Source organism: Opisthocomus hoazin, chromosome Z (genome assembly GCF_030867145.1).
Source record: "Opisthocomus hoazin isolate bOpiHoa1 chromosome Z, bOpiHoa1.hap1, whole genome shotgun sequence".
Lineage (NCBI taxonomy): Eukaryota > Metazoa > Chordata > Aves > Opisthocomiformes > Opisthocomidae > Opisthocomus > Opisthocomus hoazin.
In genome coordinates this window covers 25,190,301-25,215,019 of record NC_134454.1, presented here as the reverse complement: position 1 = coordinate 25,215,019, position 24,719 = coordinate 25,190,301, and the positions used below count along the sequence as shown (strand labels likewise).

General features: G+C 40.1%; 1 protein-coding gene across 1 annotated transcript in view; it reads right to left on the bottom strand.

The window, feature by feature from the left end:
* SH3GL2 (SH3 domain containing GRB2 like 2, endophilin A1) overlaps window positions 1–24,719 on the bottom strand; it is a 103,725-nt gene that overhangs the window by 8,694 nt on the left and 70,312 nt on the right. Inside the window, exons 2-7 of the mRNA XM_075411594.1 lie at window positions 12,628–12,696; window positions 10,288–10,360; window positions 5,314–5,457; window positions 3,333–3,466; window positions 1,871–2,029; window positions 497–600 (exon numbers count right to left, since the gene is read on the bottom strand). Coding sequence (XP_075267709.1) covers window positions 497–600; window positions 1,871–2,029; window positions 3,333–3,466; window positions 5,314–5,457; window positions 10,288–10,360; window positions 12,628–12,696 — 683 coding nt within the window. The remainder of the gene's footprint in view (window positions 1–496; window positions 601–1,870; window positions 2,030–3,332; window positions 3,467–5,313; window positions 5,458–10,287; window positions 10,361–12,627; window positions 12,697–24,719) is intronic.

Sequence of the window (24,719 nt, the reverse complement as noted above, 5' to 3'; positions counted from 1 at the left end):
ATCAAGTTTGGTCTGGTAAGAAAGCTGGAAAAAAAGGAGCATTTAATCAGGTGGCAGATGATGGAAGTCTCACTGCCTGGCTCAGGAAGATCTTCAGGTAGAGGAGAATGTAACACGATACGTTTTCAATAGCAATCATTAACAGCCTCTCTCAGAAAGACTAGTTTGTGAATACATACGGAATGGTCAGGAATCCAAAGCTGTAAGTCCCACTGACTTCCAATATTTATAGCACTTGCTTTCAGTTAAATCATGTTTAACAGATTTACTGAGCTGAGATGCTTTCCTGAACTCAGTCCTCATTCAGTCACACTCAGAAATATACGCATCTCCAAAACATATAAACCTCAGCCTGCAATCGCCTAATGAAATGGCCCTTGTTTTCATAAATATACGATTACCAAGTTGCAAAAGATAACAGTGTTGCACTGTACTCGTAGGTTTTCAGCCTCTGTAGAACAAAAAACATTCAACAAACTCACAAAAAGCGCATTACCTATCTTCCAGCTTAGAAGTAACTCGCTGTAGGATCTGTGTGGCCTGCTTGTGGTACTCCAGCTGGGCTTGTACAAGAGCAGAAAGCTGGCTCACTTGTTCAATCTGAGGGGTGACATGAAAACATCAGATCTTAGGCAAGTACCAACAGGTCAGCAATAGCGGGTAAAGATCACTGCCACACTGACACTGCAAAGGCAGTTTTACTTATCTCTCTAAAAACTTGATTAATCTTTTTAGTTCGTAAATAGTTACATATTAGTCTTAATTCATTACCATGTGTGGTTAAGACCTGATATGGAATGGTAACTGCAGCTATTCTCCGCCGATCATCTCCATGTCTGATTTGCCTGAACAGCAGCCTACAGACCTACCCCACTCAGCAAACACTACGAACATAAAAATCAGACTGCAATGAAAGTGTAATAGACCTTCTCCCTCTCTGCCTTTGAGGGGCACAAAACCATAGGGACTATGGTCATGCTTCTGTTGTATTCTGGCCTGTGAAGCAGACCAAAACAGGAAGATAGTATGTACTCCTGGATGCAGCATATTTGTAGTGAAGGCAGATAGCATTCTACTTCACAAGGGAAAAAACCTCCAAAATTCTTGTGTGAGCAATGCAATTGCTAACAGTCTCCATAACACACAACACCACGATGGTGTAGTACAGACCAGCACTATCTGGCCACACAGCGTTGGATGTTACTGCAAGGATTAAAACTACTTGTCATAATTCTTTTTCTTCTCGCTCGATTTTACAGTTTCAATATTAATTATAAGTAGAAGATTAAAAAAACCTAATAGATGCTCAATCGTAAACCAGTCTGTAAGCAAAAAATATGCTGCAGAATCAGATTTGCACAGTCACATGAACTTTGGCTTTCCTATTCACTATTGCATCTGATTACAGCAGAGACCATAAGGTTATGTGTTCCTCATCTCTGACCTTTACCAATCCTCTCAGCAGCCCACACACTTAAGCAAAAGCCTAAAATGACAGCTAAGTAAAAGTCATAACTTACATTTACATAATTCTAAGAAGGAAGATATTTTGGTTTTGTATGTAACACCATGCAGTTAGGAAGCACAACTATGCTACAGAGAATTTATGTTCTTTAGCTCAGTTACCTATAAAATATTTCTAAAATGAGTCCTACATGTGCATGCTATACATTACTATAGCTTCTGAGCCTCTCAATGAGTCCACCAAGGAAGCAAGCACTTCCCCATTGCACAGTGGCAGGAATCTGTGGTGTCATGGATTTAATAAGGCTTTCAAGTTTCACACTGCTTTAGACTGCCTTCACTGCAGAACTATTATCTTTCTCTTTTTAAGATTCAGCTCAGAGATTATTAACAAGGGATATCTCACATCCATCTCCAGAAGGTTGAACATGCTTGACTCAGCAATTTCTTTTGATTCGTCAAACTTCTCTAGAGCTTGGCGAAGTTCTTCATCAGGGAGCTTGCCCTGTCTTTTCTTTTTGTAATCAAAATCCAGGCGTCGACCCTCCATTTTCTTTAGGTGATGCTAAAAAACAAAAACAAAAGCAAGCACGGAATAAAGGATGTTCCCCAACTCTCCTTATACTGCATCGTAATGGGGTATTCCATGTACCTTTGTGAGCACGTACTGTTTGCTGTATACCAACACTTCCCCAGAGGTGAGAGATACAGAACAATGAAGTAGGTGGTTTTACATATAATTTAAGTAGCCACAGTGTGCCGCTGTCTAAATGCCAGACCTTCAACATTAAAAAAAAGCCATAACTGCATTTGCCACCTGTATAAAATTTACATGAGTTTCTAGCTTTTTAACTCTGATGCAGAATTACCAGAATACTACGTGTTTTTCCTAGATGTTTAAGAGAAAACTCTATTAAAAGCACAAGTTAGTATGTTTTTGCCTGTGTAACAGTTCTCTTAAACAAAGCAATACATAAAATATTTTTACCATTTCCATCAGACCACCAGAGGATCTTAATGTGATCTTTTATTAAAGATTTTCTAGTTTGTTAACTGATGTAACATTCATGTCAATCTGTTTAGCAGCTCCCACATCAAGCTGGCCAAAAGTTAATGCTATCAGCATGAGCATGTTTACTTTCTCTCAGAAGAGTCAATTTGTCATCTATTATGATATTTATAACACTGCCAACATTGTAAATTTTATCAAACTGCTTAAGACATTTTTCTTCCACATATATTTAACAATATGAAACCCTTACTGAGCTCAGAAGAACAGTTACTGATACAGACAAGCATTTGCTGAATCGTGAGGCACTTTTACTTACACAATTATAAAATTAGGTTGTGTCCGCAGAAGGATGTGCGCAAACAGATTTTCCTCTGTAAATGCTGGCTGGTTCTTGGATTATTAATTACATAATTCATGCAAGAAAACAGTGTTTGTGTTCAAAATTCCTGGGAACATTTCAGACACAGTCTTCATACAGACAAAAGAGTAGTGCCAGTCTAGAGGCAACTATTGAAATGCCCTCACATGTCATACACTAGAAAATTCAGCGTAAACATCTGTTCATCTATTTAGTGAAGCGAGCTTTCACATAGTAGGATTAGAGTATGGTGTTCATGCCTGCATAAGCTTGACAATACTACCGTCAAAAAATATTAGAATTTTGATCTTTCCCCTTCTAAACCATCAACAAGAGAGGCAGAACTGAAAACTTAAACTGAAGCCGAAAGAGACTGATCTCAGATCATCTATCTATGAATGTGAAGGCCCACTTTAAACTACACAATTAACATAAATTTTTAACATACACACAGCCTGCACATTTGGCATTATTAAGATGCCCCATTGAGGGCAATACCTGTATTTCTCTCAGATCTTTGTCATGGAGATTCTGAAGTGGGTCAATGAAGTTTTGTTTCACTTCCATGTCTAAAGAGTCCTTGACCTCAGAAAGCTCCTTCATAGCTTCTCCCACATCTGCAAGTGCTGGTCCTGAGAGAAAAGATGTCCAGTTTATCTCAAAACAACTTAGTTGAAAATCACTGTGGAATGAAACTCAGTCATGGAAATTTCAGTTAACATTTCATTTGAAGTCTCAGATTTTTAAGAAACAGAGTATGATGCACTGTGTGAAAGGGCAACAGCGATTTTACACTTCTGAGCCCCCAGAGTTTATGCCTTGTCACATAGCTGAACTTGAGGATCCACGTTGCGTCAAGACATCCTCCTCCATGCTCCTCATTGCCCATGCGTTCCTCACTCTGGTGAAGAAAACATGCTAGAAAAGAATTATCTGTATTTGCCTCAGTGTTGCCGTCACCAGACGCTCAGCTGCATACAAAAATAGCTCTAATACAAGTCTAGGTCTCCCTGTTTGTATCAGTGAGACTGGTGACAGTATCAAACGTAAAAATTCTTCAAAATATCACACAATTTCTTTTGATGAAAGATTTTGTTGATGAAACGGTTGACTTCAGACACCTAGTCAAGTTCATAAATGTCAAAAAGAATTAGCTGCCTTCTGAGATTTCCTCTAAGATTAATTTGAGGGCCAGAAAAATTACCCCTCTGGTTTACATCCTCTACACAAAAACAAAGCAGGAAACTCAAAAATACCCTCCTGGTTTGAGGTGTAGGTTGCTGGAAAAAAATCAACTTTCAAATACAAAGTGTCCGAAAACCTAAAAATGTACGAAATCAGAAGGAGATTTGTCTCCCAAGCAGGGGAGCCAGCAATGCACTGCAAAACTAAGGAGCCTGCCAGGCCCAGCTGAAGAGTGACAAACAGTCATAATAGCTGTTATTAGTTAAGAATGTGAAAATAATTGCTGTATCTATTCTGCTACACGCTGCTGCAATCATCAGGGAATATACAGGAATTTGCACAAACTAAATTCTATTAGTTCTTCATTTTCCCTTTAAAAACATGTTTGAAATTTAGCAAATCAGAGGCAACGAATTAAAAGAACAATTCAGTAGTCTTTAGCACAAATCAACCTACATCTGCCAAGTTAACTAGTAAATCATATAAAACAAAGAAGAAAGTACCTTTTCCATTGGAGATGTCTTTATGCCAGGAACAACATTTATGAAGATTCAACTAGGAAACAGAACTTTCACGGTCCTATTTGAAGGTCCTGTGTGTTGCTATATAAAATTTGCCACAGAGAAGCCCACTCAAATAGGACAGTAAGACAAAGTATCCTGTCATGAATGTCATCTGCTCTAGTTAGACCTCTACTGTTGAAGAACACAATATTAATTCTCAGTTTTAACATTTCTAACTCAGGCAGCTGTAAACTCATTTGTGGCTTGGAGGGAGGAGCAGTAAGACAGGAGTATTCACTAGTGCCTTAAAATATGGAATTTGGTCAGAAAAAGCCATCAAAGTCTGTTAAAAATCTATTAGTCATTGTTCCTTGCCTTTAATGAAGACAATAACATTTATTATAAGGATTCTGAGGGCAAAAGGGTTTTATTGTACACATGCATAGACAATAATACAATTTCTGAACATGTATATCTTTCATCCCAAAACATCTCCAGTAACATAATCTATGACAGACAGCCTAAAGCCTATCTAGATATGTGTCCAAATCAAAACAATTTGACTTTCACCCACAAGTAAAAAATCTCTAGTCCAAATCTGAAAAAGATACTCAACAGGCCTAAACCTGTTGAGCAGACTGCTCTTCAAGGACAAATCTGACGACGCAGAACTCTGATGCTTCTTGCAGAAGTTCTTACTTTATGAGTGCAATACTTTAATAATGAAAGTTATATTAAATTTTACTGTCATTTTTATTGCATTATAACAGAAAGGAAAGTAATCAAATTACCAAAGTTGCATTCTTCTCCAAGTTCTCGGCCAAATTTCAGCATCGCATCTGCCAGCAAGGCTTCAGCCTGAGGGTAACCTGGTCCCTTTTCCTGGCCTCGAATTTTTGACATAGTGTTGATCATGCTGAGTTTAGCTCTGGAAGCTGAAGCAGGCAAGTGACAGGTTACAAACATGCAATAGCTTGACTACACAGACAGGAATGCACTCTAAATTCATCTGAGCTACCTACAATGTATTCAAAGGACTTCATCTAAGTTTAGGACTAAGTCCAGTTTTTCATCAATTATTTTTAGAGCAAAGGATGAAATATTGTTGCTCATTGACTTTTTTCTTCTGCTGGTACGCCACAGAAGAGGCTCTCTCCTGAACTTTAAGTCAAAGCTTCCCTTGAACTTACTTGGACAGAAGAACGCCCAGGAATACTCCCAAGATAGTATGTTTGACAGGTGCTACAACTCAGGTAGAAAAACCTTTAAACTATCCCCAAATTCTTAATCTTAAAATACTCATGTACTGATGGATAGCAGATTGAGCCAGCCTTCCTCTCAAGGAAAAGTCCAGACTAAGTACACTCAAGCTTAAAGTGTAGTGCCCCACATTTTTGAAAGTCTTTCTGTTGTAGAATATTCATAAAACCTGTGTCCCCAAACATGATGTCCAACAACATTTGAAACACTTTTTGCTTTTTATGGGGATTTGGGGAAACTCCTACTTCAATACAGTTTTCAACTTTACTTCAGTTTGTATTTTATTTCAGATACACAACTGCAGATCAGAAGAAAGCACTCAATTATCATAATTGATGAAAACAAAGACAGCAAACACAAAATAATTCAGCTGTTTGATGATGTGCTTTAGTGCATTTTTGCAACTACAGAATGTGAACGGCCTGCAGAGAGTGAATTAGTTAACGGCACTTGAGTTCAAATTTTGCCAGGTACATGCTATTGCCAGCAAAGCTGACTCTGTGGGTGTTTCTACCTACATTACTGTGTGTGCTACAGGAGGGCAGCTCTGAATGCCTCTACCTTCTGACTCGCAAACGCTTGTCTTTGTTAGTTGCTCTTATGAGTTAGTTCTTCTGTTTGCAAAACATTAGGAGCTCACATTGTTCTGTGCTGATTTCACTGGTCAAAACTCAACCTTGCACACATTTCTGCAACAAACCAAAACATCAGCAGGCTGGAGTCAACAAGTGTTTTGCTCTTAATTTATTGCTGAAAGTGCATATTAAGAGATGGCTTTTGTTGCTGAATATGTTTCACTTTGTGGCATAAAATGTATGCGTAGACACAGAAACAGACACAGGAAAATCAGGCAAGTGTCCTAGTACTCATCTTGCCTAAGAAGCAGCTATGAAAGGATAACATATTTTTAAGATACAGTAATCACATTTTTGTAAGCTTTATCATCACCCTTGAGTGCCACTAGATCATGCTTTTCAGCATCTGAATTTCTTGATGCCTGCTGTTTCTACCCACTACAAAGCTACAGTCAGCAGACTGGCTGACTGTTCAGTATAAGAGCCTGCATTTTAATGAAGTGTTTGGCCTTTAAAAATGGCATCAAAATGATGGTGGCAATGGGAGATTACAGAAGCACAAAAGAAACTAAGGCACAAACAAAAACAATCAGGGGAATGGAGGCAGCAAGTTCAAAAAAACAGGAACATATGTGAGTATTTTCAGAAATAAAAGCAAAAAACTTGTAAGAGTGAGAAAATGAAATGGCTATATTCTGGACAGGCAAGTCAGAGCAGAAAGTGAAAGGTACAGGAAAGAATGAAAGACTTGAAAGAAGAATCAGGGAAGGGGAAGACATAAATCATAAAGAGAAGACGGGTAAGCATGAAAAATTCAGGTTTCAATGATTCATCTAACCATTTAAGAACAATTACATTAGAATCCTGATTTAGCAGGAAATCTTAGAATACATCCACCAGTGGTCTCATTCCACTTTCCTTCTTTTCGAGCTGATTCCGGTAACTTCCATGAGAGCAGAGGCAAGTTTGTGCTCAGTCAATCTCAAAATCCCATCCTGAGCCCTTTCATTTCTATTGCTTTCTTTTGCTAGCGGCACACACTTTCTTCACTATGTTATGTTTCAGCCTGACTGAGGACAGGCAGAGATGTACAGAACACCACATGGAAGCGACCTGAATGATTGATTCTTTTCCCAATTGCACTCCCTCTCCTTTACATTGACTTTCACAGTGTCACTGATGATTCACCTTAATAGTGTTAACAGAGCCATGGTAAATCACAAGAATACTGCCAAAAGAGTTTGAAAAAAACTGCAGCAGTGGGTTCAATTGCTCACTCTTTGTACTTTCAATCTTCTTCATCCTGCACCAATTTTTCTTGCAATCATGGTCGTGTACATCTGCATGGAAAGCCTTTGAGCCTTCATCATGCTCAATTTTAGTTATTTTCATCTGTCCTTCAGTTTTTTCGGTAAGTGGGAAGTCTACAAAGCTATCTTTTTCATTCACACTAACTTCAGCTCAACATGTCTTTCAATAAATTCACCTCTGACTTTAATATCCTATTCCCTTCCCTTCCCCTTTCCCCTTTCCTTTTCCTTTTTCCTTCCAGCATTAATCAACTGTTTAGTGAAGTTAGGCAATGCTGCATACTTCATTTATTGATCCTTCAAAACACCATGATCACAACTGATCTCTAGCACTGTAGTACTATGTTATCGAAGCATACTGATGTTTTCAGGGCACATATTACTTATCAAGGAATGCGTGCTACACCCCATACCCTCTTCCCCCTAAACCCAGGTAAACTTTTAAAGAAAATGTTCTGTTAAATACTGCTGTTAAAGAATTTTTTTTTCAATAAATTTCCCCCCTCTTCCCAATGTAATGTTTTCTATTTGTTATAAAAATGAGAAAGCAAACAGGAAATAATAGATATCAACATTTTTGGTGCTCCAGGTAAATAGTACTACCATTGTAGGGAGAATTTTAAAGAGGAAATTTTTTATTGTATTGAAAAGAGAAGTGATTTTCCACTTGATTCTTCTCGCTATAGGGAACCCTTTTGCAATTGCCGTAAAACAATCAAAGATCAGGTGAAAGCTGGAAAGAGTCAGTCCTCCCTTCCTCTTACTCCTTCTGCTACCATTGCCCAGCTGTAGAATGAGTAATGTGATCCTATTTGATATATCAGAAAGTAAATCTTCCTCCTGCCTATCACAGTTTTAATTTTCTGATCCTACTTGTACATGTCACAAGCAGATGAAGGGATGTGTAGCTAGAGTATGGAAACTGCTCTTTCCTGCAGCACTGCAAACTTACATCAGCCTGAGGTGCCTGAAATCACACCCTTAGCTACTTCCAGAAATGTTGCTCTCTGCCATTGCTGTGAGACTTTTTCGTGATTCACAGCAATCATAATCACTCAGATGTGTCACGAAGGCAGCCAGAGAAGCACTAAACAGCCAAAACTTATTACTCAGTCTATATGATGTTGCACAACAGCAGCTTGACAGTAGTTAACAATTTTATCACCAGCCCCATAATGTTTGTCAGTCCTATTGCTTTTCCTGCAGAGTGCTTGTTGGCGATGAGCAACAAAGCTGTGGACTCAAGTCATAAACAGTATTTCATCTGTTGACAAAGAAACCATTCTAGTCATCATCACTTTCTCTCAGGCAGTTCTTGAACTTGTAAATATTATTCCTCCTTTTTTCAATCCACTGGAAGCATCATCAAATTATTCTTCTTTCCTCTGTGGTCTAACACACAAGTATCGCCAATTAAGCTCTATCAGCAAAAGTCCTTCATCCTACCTAACTGGAGTTAAAATATTCCACACTGGTTCAAATTTGTTTCCAGCTATTATGAAACAAATTCCTCACAGTCAATGAGTGAATTTGGTCTGTACTTTCATGAAACTCTAAGATACATATGGTGGGTAAAGGACCTCATTTTGCACAAGCATAACTCCGTTGACCCCATCAGTGAAGCTGGCTGCTGCTAGCAGCAAAACCTTTATGTTCCTAGATGACTACGGAAATCTTGAAGTTCTTGAATTTAATGGTTTCCTTGATTATAACAGCTCCAGATCACCCCACCTTGTGAGGATCCTTTGGCAAGAGAGGCGCATACAGCTCTCCATCAGCCCAATCACAAAACCCTTCTTTCATCTCCCCATGGAAACCAATCATTTATTTTTATTTTGCAGGTTCAACTTACTCATCTCTGATTATGCCCATTTATCTGCCCTCTCCTCCAGTTCAGCATGAACAGGTCCTTTGCACCTTCCTTTTTATAGTAACTCTAATGAGATAGAAAATTGCTAGAAGACCAAGTGAAAGGCGTTGTTACGTCTCTTCCTGTGCCCTGGATAAAGTTGCTTCAGAACTTTGTCTTTCTGCCTATGGTCTGCAAGATCTGCCTGGTCCTTTTCCCTCACCCACAGTGAATGTCTGGGACTCTCGACGAAAGAGATGTCTCATTCAGACACCCTCACTGTGCCTGATCCTCATCTCCACTCGTGGGCTGATTGCCCAGCTTTGGCCCATCCCCATACCCAAGGAGGTGTCTGATGGCCCAGGGCTGCTGCTGTCCCAGTGCTGCCAGCTGCCCTGTTGCTGGCTGGAGCAGTGGGATGGGCCCTGGCTTCCAGGCCTCGCACAGCTGTCCCTGGGGAGTCCACAGCCATCTCCAGCTCCATGGAGCCCCCCATGCTCACAGCGCTGACATTCAGATGCCTGCAAGTAAATACATCTGGTTTCTAGGCGTACGCTGTTCTTTTGCCGAAAGCAAGAAGTCTCCATTCCCCCTGACAGCCTAACACAGAAGCATGTCCTCATCTCTGCTTTTTACTTCACAGTAACTTCACCAATTTTGTGTTAATATTAACTGCATCAGTGAGGAAGAGATCTGTCAGACTATATACTGGTGAGAAACAGTATTTTCAAAAAGTGCTGCAAGTACTGTAAGATTGTGAAATTACATTACCTGGGTTCGGCTGAAGATACTCTATTGTCTTCGCCATTATTTCCATAACTGCTCTGCTGGTAACATCCACTTTCTAAAGTACAGAGAGTTAAATAAAAGGAAACATGAAAAAAAGACGTTAGACAAAAGGAAGATGCTTTTCTCTCTTCTTTTTGTTCTTATAAAATGTTTTAACTTTTCTTACAATTTTCTTTTTATGTCCTTGAGAATAAATAGCCCTGGTATCAGAATGGTGATAACACTTGGAAAACTACCAAAGCATGACTCCATCATTTTGGTTTACAGCAGATCCATTCTCAAGTAAGGCCATTAGTAAAGAGTACTTCAGGATGTGTCAGGAATTTGATATGACTCATTGCACCATGCTGATACTTTACATCACCTTGGGAAGTGTCCACAACAGGGAAAACTTTTTGATAGAACAGTCACTGAAAACTATTAGCCATCTTTGACCCTCTGATAACTGGCAAAATGAGGGGAAGCCAGATGTCAATCATAACCAACCACCAATGATAAAATGGGCTGTCTACCTCTTTTAGAGCAAGGTCTGGTAGAATTGGGGTAAGGAAGACCAGGTATCCCTCAGTTTCCAATTTCAAGAAACCTATCAGCATGCAGGGACAGACTGTTTATTTCTCCTGGCTGACTCCATGAAGAATTATTTTATATTTAGGAATTTAAAAGCCTTAGTACTGAATAGCATCACTTTCTTCTACTGTCACAGGAATTTTTGCTTTTTTAAGCAGTACTCCTCCTCAGCTTCCTAAGCTGCATATAGGAAGTATGCAACTACTCTCCCTCTCAGTATCAGGCCTCAAAGAAAAAAATGCTGCTTTGGCAGATCTGGGGATCCCCATAACCTGTCCTGTAATCCGCATTTATGAAGACACATTGCATTGCTCTGCAGGGCAGCTTGTGTCCCACAGAGTGAACTTCTTTACCATAATGGAAAGTTCCTGTTTTAAAAAAGAACACCTGATATAGTTTGCTTGCAGCACGCTGTGACTGACCTCTTTCCTGTTCTCTCTTGTCACTGCCATCTGCCAGGTCTCGTTCTATACTTTAAACAAAAAAGCAGAAGAGGTCTGCCAGCCCTGGGTGAACAAGTAGCTGAACTGCCTAGTAGGGAGCCCAGAAATGGCTAGAAGGCTATAGCGGAGAGTGGGGGCGAGGGGAAGAGAAAGCTGGGAATAGGCAGAAGGAGCATGACCACTGCCTGCAGAAAAGCTGGCAAGGGACACAGGGCCAGGTGGGGAGCATGGAGGCAACCGATGATTTTATTCCATTCTCGTCTCAACTGTCAGTGCTCAGCTCCTGGGCTGCCAACCCACGCCGCCCACAAGCTCTACATGGGACTCACCCCTGGCTGTTGCAATGTCCTATTTTCCACTCTAAACCCTGCATCAGTTTTCTGAATCTTCTTTAACATCTTCCAGTTTTGATGGCAGAGCCTACACTTGTGGCACATTCAAAGAGAAGCTGGGTGGAAGGGGAAAAACCAACTCTGCAATACTTTCACTGTAAGAAGTACAAAGGATATGCCCTTCTCTTTTATTTTCCATCCAAGGTTTCTTCCCTGTCTCACTATACAAATGTACAGATAAATAGCTTCTGTTTCTCTGGATTAGATTTCTGTATCAGATACACACCCTGCAAATCACGTACCAGTAGCTTGTGTTACAAGATTTGATAGCACCTGTCAAAGTTGAGGTCAGAAAAAAACCCGCCCCTACTGATCCTTCCAACTGCAATATCGTCACCGTCACACACAGCTGTGGCTTGGTTTTTTTCCCTCTCTCCACAGGAACACTCAATGCTGCCACTGGCAGCCTCACCAAGCAGTCTGCTGAGGGGTTAGCCCCATCTACCCAAAACGCTTTGCCAGTGGAGCCTGCCTAAACAGGATCTCTGAACCTATGAACGAATATTGCAGTGCCACTGCCAACCCCCTTCGGCAGACAGCTCCTGTTCCTACTGATGGATGCTCAAGGAGCTGAGAGCTGAGAATTACAGGCACCCTGTGCCACTGAAATGACCATCTTGTAGAAGGAACCTCTGTTTTCAGAGATCCTCCACAATGGTTTAACTGAAACCAAATTGTAGCTGACATCAGCCTCAATCTCTGAATGAAGTATTTGCATTATAAATAGTGCCATACATTACATATGCCTTCGTTACAAAACGGAAAGAAATAACAAATGGAAAGCTCAGTCTTGCTGAATAAAAGTTAAGGCTTTCTAAACTGTTTGAGTGAGTCAGGGACAAAAGCTTTGAAATTCCTGTCCTAGTAAGGAAAAATGAATGGTAATAACGAATATAGGCTTCTGTATTCAGACTTACCCTTTCCATTTCTTTGAAGTCATCATCTAGCTTGGTTCCTTCTGCACCTCCTACTTTTTCACTCACTTTCTGCAGTTAAAAAAAGAACAACAAATAGATTCAGCAATAACTGAAAAAGTCTAGCCACCATGTTTTCCCAGGGAAATGTTTTTTTTTTCCTGTAAGTTGGTACACCATTCAGATATATTATTCTTTCTGAAAAACTTATTTCAAACACACTTTAAGTTAAACAATAAAAAAAAAATATATTACCCAATCTTCTGCTGGTGTCAGAAGTACATACTATCATGTCTTTGCAAGACCACACCTCTATTTCTCTGTTGAATGAATGTCTGTATCCTGGAACTTATCAAGCGATTAATCAACAATGACAGAACCGTATTCAGCAGACATCAATATCCACGGTTGTGTGTGCAGATGAAAAATGGGGTGACCTGATAGAACGAACTGGGGAAGTAACCCAGGCACTAAAAAATTTCTCATCGGAGCTGAAAAATGGCCCCAGCTGCTTTGTCCAGGGTGTATCAATGCAACACCAAGGCTAATAAACATGTCTAAGCACAGAGCAAAGAGAAGCGCCCAAGGCCTGACTCTAGGCACCCGGAAGGCAAAAGGCACCCACACCTGAGAACTCTCAGAAACATACTGACTCCAGCCACAACCAGATATTCACCATTAAAAATCAAGTTTACAACTAAAAGTGACAGATAGATACAAAAACCCTACACTCACACCATGCAAGAGCTTAAGGTTCTGTCTTGGTTTCAGCTGGGTTAATTTTCCTCCCAGTAGCTGCTGTATTTTGTATTTAGTATGAGAAGAGTGTTGATAACACTGATGTTTTCAGTTGTTGCTATGAAATCAACAACTTTTCCCAGTCTATCATATTCAGCTACTGAGTAGGTGTGCTTGAGCTGGGAGGGAGCACAGCCAGACAGACAGCCAAGCTGGCCAATGGAAACATTCCATACCATAGACACCATGCTCAGTTTATCAATGGGGGTTGGCCGGTGGGCAGGAATCCTCTGTTCCATGATTCCTCTTTTTCCGGCAGTGTGAACTTTTCCATGAGTTTTGCCTTTTTTTCAGGAGTTCTGTGGAATTTGTGAAATCTGAGAGTTCTGTGTGCCATGATTGCTGCCTGGGGACTGGCTGTGACTCAGACATCTGGTAGTGAGAAGAAACTGTGTTGTGTATAGCTTGTTTTACATATCCAGTAGTAGTAGTGGTAGAAGTAGTAGTAGTATTTCCTTTGTTGTCTTATTAAACTGTCTTTATCTCAACCCACAAGTTTTACTTTTTCCGATTCTCCTCTCCACCCCATTGTGGTGGGAGGAGTGAGTAAGCAGCTGCGTGGTCCTAGTTGTTGGCTGATGGGTTAAACCATGAGAGGTTCACAGTTGACAGACCTATTAGAAAGAATGAAAAGGAACTTTTGTGTCATGCCTTTAGCAAATAATCTGGCTCTTTAGAAAATACTCAATTTGAAAACTAATTGGAAAAAGATTTTGTGCTACTATTTCTCAGTGGAACACATTGAAATAAGTTTCCCTTTACTGTCAGTAAAAGTGACTGTAACAGATTTGAATGGTAACTGTTACACAGCACCATTCAAAATGCATTTTAGCAATTGCATTGTCAGTCACGAAGTGTTTTGGTGGTGTAACTCCACAACTAAGTCAGGTGCATATGATCCAGTGAATGTACTGGGCTGGTATTTGTCATAATGATCCAGTGAAAACTGGGCTGGTATTTGTCATAAGAAATTCATCAGACATATGACTTTCTGTTTTCTGTGCATTTTTAGCTCTTTGTACTGAACACCATTTAATTTTACAGACTTTCCTATGTGCCTCTGAATCATCTTCAGACAGTTCTAACTAAGTATAACCACTGATGTCAGTGAAGTGACTCCTGCAACAAACAAGGAGAAAGAGAAGAAAAACAGCACTTTTTTCCTCTTGGTTTCAACCAGTGTATTTATCTTTCATAGCTTTCTTTCAGTACAAAGAGGAGGAAGACCCACAGTCAATTACTCACATGCCATTAATAAAATCCAGACACTTGATTAATTTCAAATTCACTCCCATTCACTTCAACAAAGCTGCCAGTGCAGCACAGCCAAGTACTTATTAATGTAGGCTATAATTATCTGTGCAATAGGAAATGGCTACCAGCTCTGTTTGTTTTCTGTCAGCTCCTTGCAAATTAGTACCCAAAATGGTGTATTAATGATACACCAATATTAGGAAACCTCCTGAAAAAAACAAAGAACTTCAGTTATCCCTTCTTCCCTACACAGAAGAGATGTGCGAATCCATGGAGACATTTTCTTGTCATTATTCTGAATACAGAGGAGTCTGTGTGGTAGGTATTACTAAACTTGTGCCTTATAGAGATTAATGAATTGCTACAAAAAATCATAGATTTCAAACTCAGTGCTGTTAGAAACAATACTGCAGTGGAGAAGGGATAGATTCAATGTCCTAAAAGGTGCTATTCATTTGCAGTTTCTGTGAAAAATGGTAACAAAGCTGGCATAAAAGACCAGAAGCTTTCTTCATCGATCCATGAATGAATCTTCTGCAAATGATCATCTACTACAGATGATACGGCAAAATGTGCACAGAAGCTTTCTACCACAAAGATTTCAAATCCCTGAAAACAACACTATGCAAATACGCTAGTACTTAGATATTAAAAACAGATTTTGAATAACTGAAGTTCAACTCAAAGGATACAAAGTATCCAAAGCTAATTAATGTTCCAGCCCTTTTTAGCTGTAGCTTTACTCTTCACCACTTTGAGATATTTTCATAGTTGATGAGGATTTGCAAAGGCATGGCTTATCATCCCCACAGACCCCCATCTCACATCTCACATCTACGAACCACAGCAATTGCTCCTTCCCTTCATCATTATCTTAGGTGAGGAATGCATGACACTGCTAGTAGTGAACCTCTGCAGTCTGACGGATTGGTCACTCTAAGTCAAAAAGGCAGCTCATCCCTCTCTTCTAAGCAAGCTTTCCATTTCTGGTCGCTTTGTCAATATTAGCCTCACAATCACCATCAGGAGTCACTCATTTAAGGTGACTAACAAAACTATGTACCAAGCAGAAAACTAATTTGTAAAGCTGAGGGTCAAGTACTGTTACAGACAACAGAGGTGAATCAAAGAAGAGAGATGAGCTGTGAAGTATTCAGACCTTCCGGAGCTCGGTGACTCTTCTTTCAGGATAGTTAACATCATAGGCTCTCAAGGAAGTAACTTCATTATCCAGACAAAAATCTGCTTTGCAAAAGCACTGACAGACCAAAAGAAAGAAGCAGCTAAACAAAAGTCGTACTTCAAAATTGAAACACTGTTTTTTTTCTTGAAGGCCACAGCCACTCAGCAGTCAGAGATGAGAATTCAAATTAAGCATTTAAATTTAAGACAAAAAAAATTAAAAATTAAACCCTCAAAAGTTCTTGTGTCTTAGGGCAGAAGGGGGAAATCCACTCACAAGAGCATATTAAGTCCCCTTTGCAAGGTCATAATCTAAAGCGGTCAGGTAGGAGCAGTGGGCCTGAGAAAGGCAGCCTTAGTATTTGCAACAGAGCCCACATCTGTATCATCACTGCATTGACTAAATTTAGACATTTCTTCAGCCTGTTTATATCCATCCTCCAAATCAACTGTTAAAACATTTTGTTAAGGCTACCGCTCCACCATTCTCTAAGATTGTCAGATTTTATTACCATAGGTCATGAAGCTATGCCAGGTTACATCAGCTGAGGATCTGATCTTGTGCAAAAGATTCAGAAGCAGTCAGAAATATCACCAGCTAACAGCTACAGCTAGCCAGAAAACAAGAGTCTTCTTTGGCATGTCATCTGAGCCAAGGTTTCAACATTCTAGTTCTTGCCTTCCAACAGAATGAAAATTAGGCCCTTTAAGTTGTCTTCAAAAATGGTAATACTACATCTACTTCTAGTCCAGTCATATGGAAGAATCAAGATTTAACATGATACCACAGCCAACATTATTTAATCATTCTGTGACTGTGCCATCTCTTTCTAACGTTGATTACCTATTCCATCTTGCCTCCAAATAGCCTTTACAATAAAATTATCATTTAAATATACTTTTATGAAAAATAACAGTTTCAACACACATTTTTTGTGTGGGAGAAAAGATGTCACAAAAAACATTTTTGTGCATGAAAAGTATACAGATCTTTTCTACACCTAACAGTGCCATGTTTTACAGTCAGGATCTCCATATTTTATGACTGAAAACAAGTGCTGTATGCTTTAGACCAAATTCCAGTTCTATAAAGATCCAACTTCCACTCAGGCAGAATATCAGCTTAGTATCTACTGGTTGGAATGGTTTCAGTAGGGACAACAAAAGTGGCATGAATCCTACACCTTGGGGAAAAAATAAACTTCTTTGTTTTCCTGGCATATAATGCTAAAAAGGCCATTTTGGCCTTTTTTTTTTTAAACGTTGACAGGATCTAGAATACGGGCCATAGTGATAGGAGTGTGATTTGGTCTTAGTTATGGAGCCATTTGTTCCATTTTTCATATAGTTGTGCAATTAACCTCTTTTTTTTTGTGTTGCTGTGTCACGATGTCGCATGTCGCACAGGACTAAAAGATGCTTGTGCAGTCACTATGAATATGCTGAGAATTCCAGTTGCCTGTTATACAATACACTGATAATCACTTCTACAATATCTCATGCAGCAGTCCCCTAACTAACGACAAGATGAACCTGACGTAATCATCTCTCACTACTCTCAAGATCTTAATATAAATCAAATGTGCATTAGATAGCTATTCCATGAGAATTACATTCTTCAGTATTATGATACGACTTCATACCGGAGTGACTTGCGAACAATCCGCAGTTCGAACAACTGGTACCAGAATGCCTTGCACAGTATGCTATGCCACTACCCAAACTCAAAAACGCAGCAACATCAGTATTAAACCACAATAGAAGTTACCTGAGCCTGCAGCTCTATTAATTTCATGAAATACTAGTTTGGCAGCATGTATACGAGGCAGCTTTGCTTCTATACAGGAGTAGAAAACCAGCTCTGAATAGATTACCACCACAATATATTGCCTTTGCCTATGATGCATATTGAATAACCTGTCTGCAAAGCAGTAACACCACAGTAAGACTTAAAAACTAAGTCTCTTTAAGGCATCCATTCATAGCTCCAAATACAGAGCACAGCAACATTTTTACTCAAAGCATACAGCAAACTCCGATCTACTTCTTTACACATTTTATTATTACCACCATCCTAGACTGGTTTTCCCCTTCGGATATTTTGGAGATCATCCTTCTGCAATGTTTCCTATCTACCACATAGTTCTGTTTCTATGGCATAACTTCTCTATCCCTAAAAGGCAGGCTGTTGACATGACAGTCCTATCAAATTGCCTCACAGTTGATGGGACGGTAGGAACAAAAATTTTATTAATATGAAAGCTACAGGAAACAGTAATGAACGGAGCTTACAAACTCATGATTGAAAGAAGTAACACTCTCTGTAGTCATGCTTGTTAAACACAAGCCACCCTGCTTGCTTAGTATCTGTTCCACAGGTTTCTATAGTTCTTCCATGCAGTTTTTGCTGTTTTGACTTTTGCCTGCCACTGTAAGGGTTCGTGTTCTGGAAGCACAGTAACAGAAGTATCTTCAGGGTTGTGAAAGGTATTTATACAGGCCCTAAAATTCTGTGATGCTTTGGTAGCTTTGCAAACACAAGGAAGACATAGCTGACATGCAAAAGAAAGTAGTGAGAAACACACATTTTAATGGGAAGGAGCCTGTCATTTTAACAGGAAGAAGTCTGTGTACACATGCTGAAGCTTTGCCAACACTGTAGGCTTTTCAGAAGGACAAAAAATTTGAAAAAGAACATCTATAAAAAGCACAGTCTCTAATCAAGATTATCTATTTTTTTATTCTCTGTCACTTCACATGCTAGAATAAGACAAAAGGGCCACTTGCAGGCTTATTCTTCTGTCTGTTTATGGTATCAGAATTTGTTATCACAGAAAACAGGTGACATCTGCAATTCAAATTTATGGTCATGGTCCTGGTTCTCTGCAGATAATGAAGCATACTTCCTTGTGGCAAATTGCACTCAGCAATAACAGGAAGCAAGAGAGGAGATTTTCTGGTGATTTCAGGTAAATTAGAATAGGGACTAAAAGAAAAAAATCACCTCAAAAGCACAGGTAAATTGGCTGTATTTCAGACTTCTCCTCCTTCTCTAATTGACATCAGAATATAAAAGAAAAGAAGGACCTTTTCTGGATTAGTCTGAAGATAGCTTATCTTCAGAAAGATTAAGAGGCTGTAGAAAACATCAGTGTTGGTTCACAGCACCTCATCCTGTACTGGCAAGGAAATTAACATGTGATTTCAGCTGAGGTAGAGTTATCTTGCTCAAGCTTTTCCGGAACAGGCATCTAGATGAGAGAAGTCCTGATTCACAACCCAAATGATCCAATATCATTAGTCTCGGAACGCTTCAAGAAACTCAACAGATGTGATAAATCTCACCAGAAGCCAGAAGTGTCTGATTAGCCTAACACTTACATTGTACTCATTTGTTAGAGAAACTGAGCAAAACCCACACTCTCATGAAACATAAAAGATTTCAGAAGACAGGAAAGCTTATCACCCTCTTCCTTGCATTTATAAATCTTTGCATTTTATCCTATTTATCTCATAATTTATAAACACCTTGTGCAAAATAGTGACAGTCAATAGGATATGGCATGAGAATGTAGAACAAGCCACTTCAGTAGTGAAAAAAAATTAGGATCCGAGCTTAACATACGTTTAAGATATGGTAATGCCCATTTACATTTCATTAATTAATCTCTCTTCTTCAGCTGAGACAGCTACAAGGGCAGTCAACAATGCCAGCTGGAGCTCATCATCAGAAGATCCTTCCCTTGCAGAACTGAGGAGCACCGTGACTCCACTGCTACCACAGAAGCTGTAAGAGATCATGAAGACAGTGTAAAAGGCAAAAGGGAAAAAATGAGAGATCCAAGAATCTCCAGGGAACTTCATTGTTTATCTACTCTTTGCACCAAGAGTTTGATTAAGCCATTCAAACTTTGCTTTCTCTTTGGCAAAATGAAGGAATACACTTGCCTACCACACAGGAAAATTGTGAGCATTCATTTGCACCTGCCATCAGGAGAGTCATCGCAGCTGCTAGTAGTAGGGCCCACAGGCCTGTTAAGAGCTCCACTAACAGTCTGAAGGCAGCTCAGAAAGCCAGGGAACTTGGCTATAGATGTGACATACATGAGACACATTGAATAGCAATGCTACAAACAAGCCATTGCTAAAGCTTGTCAAGTCATGAAGGAAATTCTTCATGAGATAGGATTTTCAGTAACGCCAGTGATAGTCTGGAGCAAAAGCAAAGTGGCTCAGTGGAACTATTTCTCCCCAGGAAGGATAAAAAGATATCAGGATCACAACCTCCAGCATTGTTGCAGTGTAAGAAATACGCATTGCAAACCTGTCCTGTGTCCTTACTCCTCACTCCTAGAATCAACCCTCAATTTGCCTTTTTTTTTCTCATTTTCAGCTAAAACTGTCACAGGAGTGGGAAGAGGGTGTCTGAATCGACCCTTTCTTCGACCAGTCTCGATCTAGCATTTTGCTTTCTGACTGCTAGGAAGGACTACACTGCAGAACTCCTGCAACTCCAGCATCACAGTGGGGATGATGCACATTCAGCACTAGCGCACAATCTGAAAGTATGCCGCAAGCTTCTGCACTGACAGGAGTTACCGCAGAGCCTCTGCTGCAATGCCACTGCATTACATTGGAGGCTGTCCACTGCTAAGTAAAATTAAACAGGGTGAGAACAGGGGAAGAACTGCTGGGGAAGTGCTGGTGTAGCGGTGTCCTGTGCTGTATCTCTGTACGGAAGGTCCCTGAAGAGGCACCCGCTGTGACAGATGAGATAAGCACTACCCTACGGCAGATAAAAATTTAAATCAGTATTCCGCATTCCAGTGACAGAGGTGTGCTGACAGCTGAGACGCTGCGGTGCATTGATGATAACCAAGAGAATCCATTTCAGACATTTAAACTTATTACTGAAGTTTTGCGTATATACCAAACACATGCTTTAGGAGGTTGGTTCTCTGCAAAGTTTAAGTTCAGCCAGAAACCCAGTCACAACTCCCAGCACCTTTGCAATTTAGAGTGGCCTCAGGAGCTGGCAAAGAAAAGATGGCAAAAGCTCAAAAGCTGCCAGAGAGCCGAGGACAGTCAGAACATTCCGTGCTTTTTAACACACTTTGTCCCCAGCAGGCCACCAGTATGAGAAAGGGAGAAGAAACTGGCACTAAAAAGGTGGCTGTGTTAGCTAGAAGATGAGCCAATCTCTGCTTTTTTTTTGCAGTAGAGAAAAGGAGCAGAGAATCTACTCCTGTCTATTCCTCCATGGTACTTCTATTTCAGATGACAGCAGTACCATCACTCAGTCCCTTTAGTGGACCTGTGGGCAATAAAATGCTCACACGTTTTTTTACTCCTGTGCAAAGGGATCTGGATTGAGACCTACAATGCTTACGAGTTCTCCGCACGGCACTAGTGGGAGCCCTGCCCTACACTGCACTGCCACAGAGAAAGAGGACATCTGTGCTCTGTTTCCCAGAGTGCCAAAAAATTTGGTAGCTGCCTGAGCATTTCTTCAATGATAGTGTCTCACTCAGCTGGATGAGGACAAAGAAACTTTGAAGGAGGGGCAAAGCTCATAAAAGAACAGTAAGAGTTCTGGGCGTTCTCAGATTTCTTGCCTAGAGAGGTGCGCAGCACCAGCTGACCTGCCATGCTCTTTTACCATAAAGAAATAATGTTTGTGTACTTGAGGAGGAGAGTGCAAACCATGAAATTGCACATACATTTGAATTTTCATACTTCTGTCACGTCTCCAAAGCAATTTTAATACAGCTTTAAGGGGAAGACGCTTCCTCTGGGTAGACAGAGTTGCAGCTTTAAATTTTGTTGCTGCACTTTCAGGCAGGTGAGCTGTGGATCTTAAAACCACACACAGAGGTGCACGACAACACAGAGCCAAAAAGAAGGAAAAAGAACACAAAGCACGTATCCATCCAGCTAGCATCCTAATATGGAGCCCAGGTACCGCATGCTTATGGATCATGATCCATCTTATCTCAACTACATACATTAACACATATTTGCTCTGTCCACATAGCTTCTAAGTTCAGCAGAAACAATGATCCTTTCTTTCCCACTGCTTCATTTGGCACGTGCACACCTCACCACATAGCAGACCCAACAGGTGACAGGGGGCTTAAACTGTCCCACGGTTTCTTAAACCACATCACCGGACTGCTTGAGCCCACCTCCTCTGTTTCAGCACAAAACTGTGTTTCCTGCAGCAGTGGTTCAAGTTGGCAGCTGAGAGGCAGAGTTCACATTCACTTCTCATGAAGAAAAACATTCGATCTTGGCTACTGATCCATCTAACTTACATGCACTAAACATCAACTTTGAAAAACACTAGAGTATTCCACATGTGGGCACAGCAGGTGAAGAGCGCTAGGGCACAGCCTACACCTTGCTAAGATCTCTACGAAACACAGAGTCCAAATATCTGATCAGCATTATGCAAGCAGTGATGCAACAATGTACTGTTGATTGCTAAAGCAGACTGTACTACACGGGACTCCGTTAGGCAAATCAACTACTCATTTTTAGAGTATTAAAGCTTTAGGGGTGTTGTAATTTCTTTCAGTACAGGAATGAATTGAAGTTTAGCAGAAGTAAATAGGACATAAATTGGGCAAAATAACAGCATAAGAAATTTACAGCAATTGAATGCCATTTAAAGCATAATGTACACCAGTCTACATGCCTTCTGCTAGGTGAAGGTCAGCCTAGTCCTTAACATCTGGAAATGTGAGAATGCCGGGAACATTCAGAAGTTGCTAGAGGCCAAAGGAACAATACATGGCTTAAATATGATTCATAGATTTAACAGCTGTACAAACTGTGCTAGTGTGAACTCATCCCTTCTACATTAGAAAGTGCATTTGCTGGAATCTGTCACTGAATTATTGTTATCTGGCAAACACAAGACGTTGAAGGGAGTTTGGGAGGGAATGCATGTCTATAAACTGTTGCTGGTACTGATGTACATTTTATTTCTGGTGTTCCTAATACCACGGTGTCTAAAAGGTTGAAGTCTGTATGGCACAACAAAGTGCCAGTCCAAACTATCTGTATATTTTCTTGAGCTGTTGGCAGTATTGATAATTTATTAACCAAATACAGAGGAACCCAAAGCTATCCACCACTTTCACTTTGATAGAAATTGCTGAGATCTGCTTTAAGCTTTAGCTTTCTTACAAAAGCACTACATAAATTAAGCTGAATGCTTTTTCCTTAAATTTGTGTCCTGTATGTCACACTCACCGTATAAGAACAATATGTGCCAAAGCACTGGCCTGTCATCACAGGTAAGGGAGCAACAGATACAACAGTAATGCTCTGGGTATTTCTGGGGTGACGGCCTTGATTGATTGAAATAGTGGTGTGCATTTTTATGCTTCTGAGATGTAAGCAAATGAAAAATTATTAGAGAAAGGGGCCTGGATGAGTTAGGACTGGATGAGGCATATCCAGATATAAGAAAAAAATGACAGCACCACTTAGCCTGATGCTGCACAGTGCAATAGCCAGGAGCAGACGCAGCTTTGCTTTTGCAGCTGCAGCAAAGTCAGCCAGCAGGTTCTGCCAGAGTCCCTGATGGGGAGGGAGGAGCAGCTCCTCCCTACCAAAATGAATGCATAGCCATAGTTCTAGGGGATAAATATTTAAATTTGAAGATGATCAATATTTAAATTTGAAGATGATAATTTTTCTCCTTTCACCACTGTGTGTATCAGCTACCAGTGACAAAGGACATTTTACAGCGTAAGGAAACAAAACCTGCATAAACAAACAAGAGAGTCAAGACTCAGCCTTGACCTGAAGACTACTGCAACTCACCAGCAGCACCTCTGAAGTCCAGTTACAGAAACATATCTGCCTTATGCAAAAGCAGAGTTGAGCCCACTGCTCTCTGATACTTAGTTGGAAATCCTAAGACCACCGTCAGGACTGATCATAATACACGATGGATCAACACAACAAACTCTGCTTCAGATGCAGTAATAAAGTGTCTGTGGTTCTAGCTAGTATTTGAAATACTGGTGCTCTAAGAAGGCTCCTGTGACAAAGGGAAATGAAAACTTTTCGCTAGGTTTTTACCTAATTTACAAAGCCCACAGTGTCTTATTACCAGAAGGGATACAGAGATTTTTGAGATGTGACAATGAAACAGGCATTTTTTGCTAATGTTACCTCACAATTTGTTTGAATGATGGAATCCAGATGAAAATAGAAAAAAAAATAATAAAGTGGGGCTTTGTAAAAGGACCTGTGGCCAGCTCAAAAATTGTAAATATTTACACCTTTGAATATCTCAAGATGTTTACAGTCTTTCAGTCTTTTACAGTCAGTCTTTCAGTCTTTCACAGCAGCTGAAGCTCTGAGCCATAGTGGATCAACCCACATACATTCCTGAAGTTTCACAGAAAAGAGAAGAGCGATGTTCCTCTTAATGTGCAAATTCAGTTGCTGCTTTTTGCCAGGTTACATCCCCTTAATTTTAACAAAATTAAATTGAGAATAAACTATTGCAATGAACAAGAAGGTCAGTTTTATAAAGACATTAGATTCCATTAACTTTTCCTAAAAATATTATGAAGTCTTCATGACCTGGCTGTGCAGGCTCATTTACAGCCCTTGAATTTTAAAAACAGATTAGGCAGATGCAAAAGTGGAACTGCTTACATTTCTTGTTTAATAGAAAAATATGAAAAGTGACAACAGATGCTTTTCTGAGTTGCCTTCTGTAAGTTCATCCATTGTTACCTCTCTCCTTGCCCCCAGTCTCTGGAAGTCTTCTGCAAGTCCACTATCCATAATGGAAGTATCTTCGCACTGCATTAGCCCATGCAGAAAATGAAACAGGC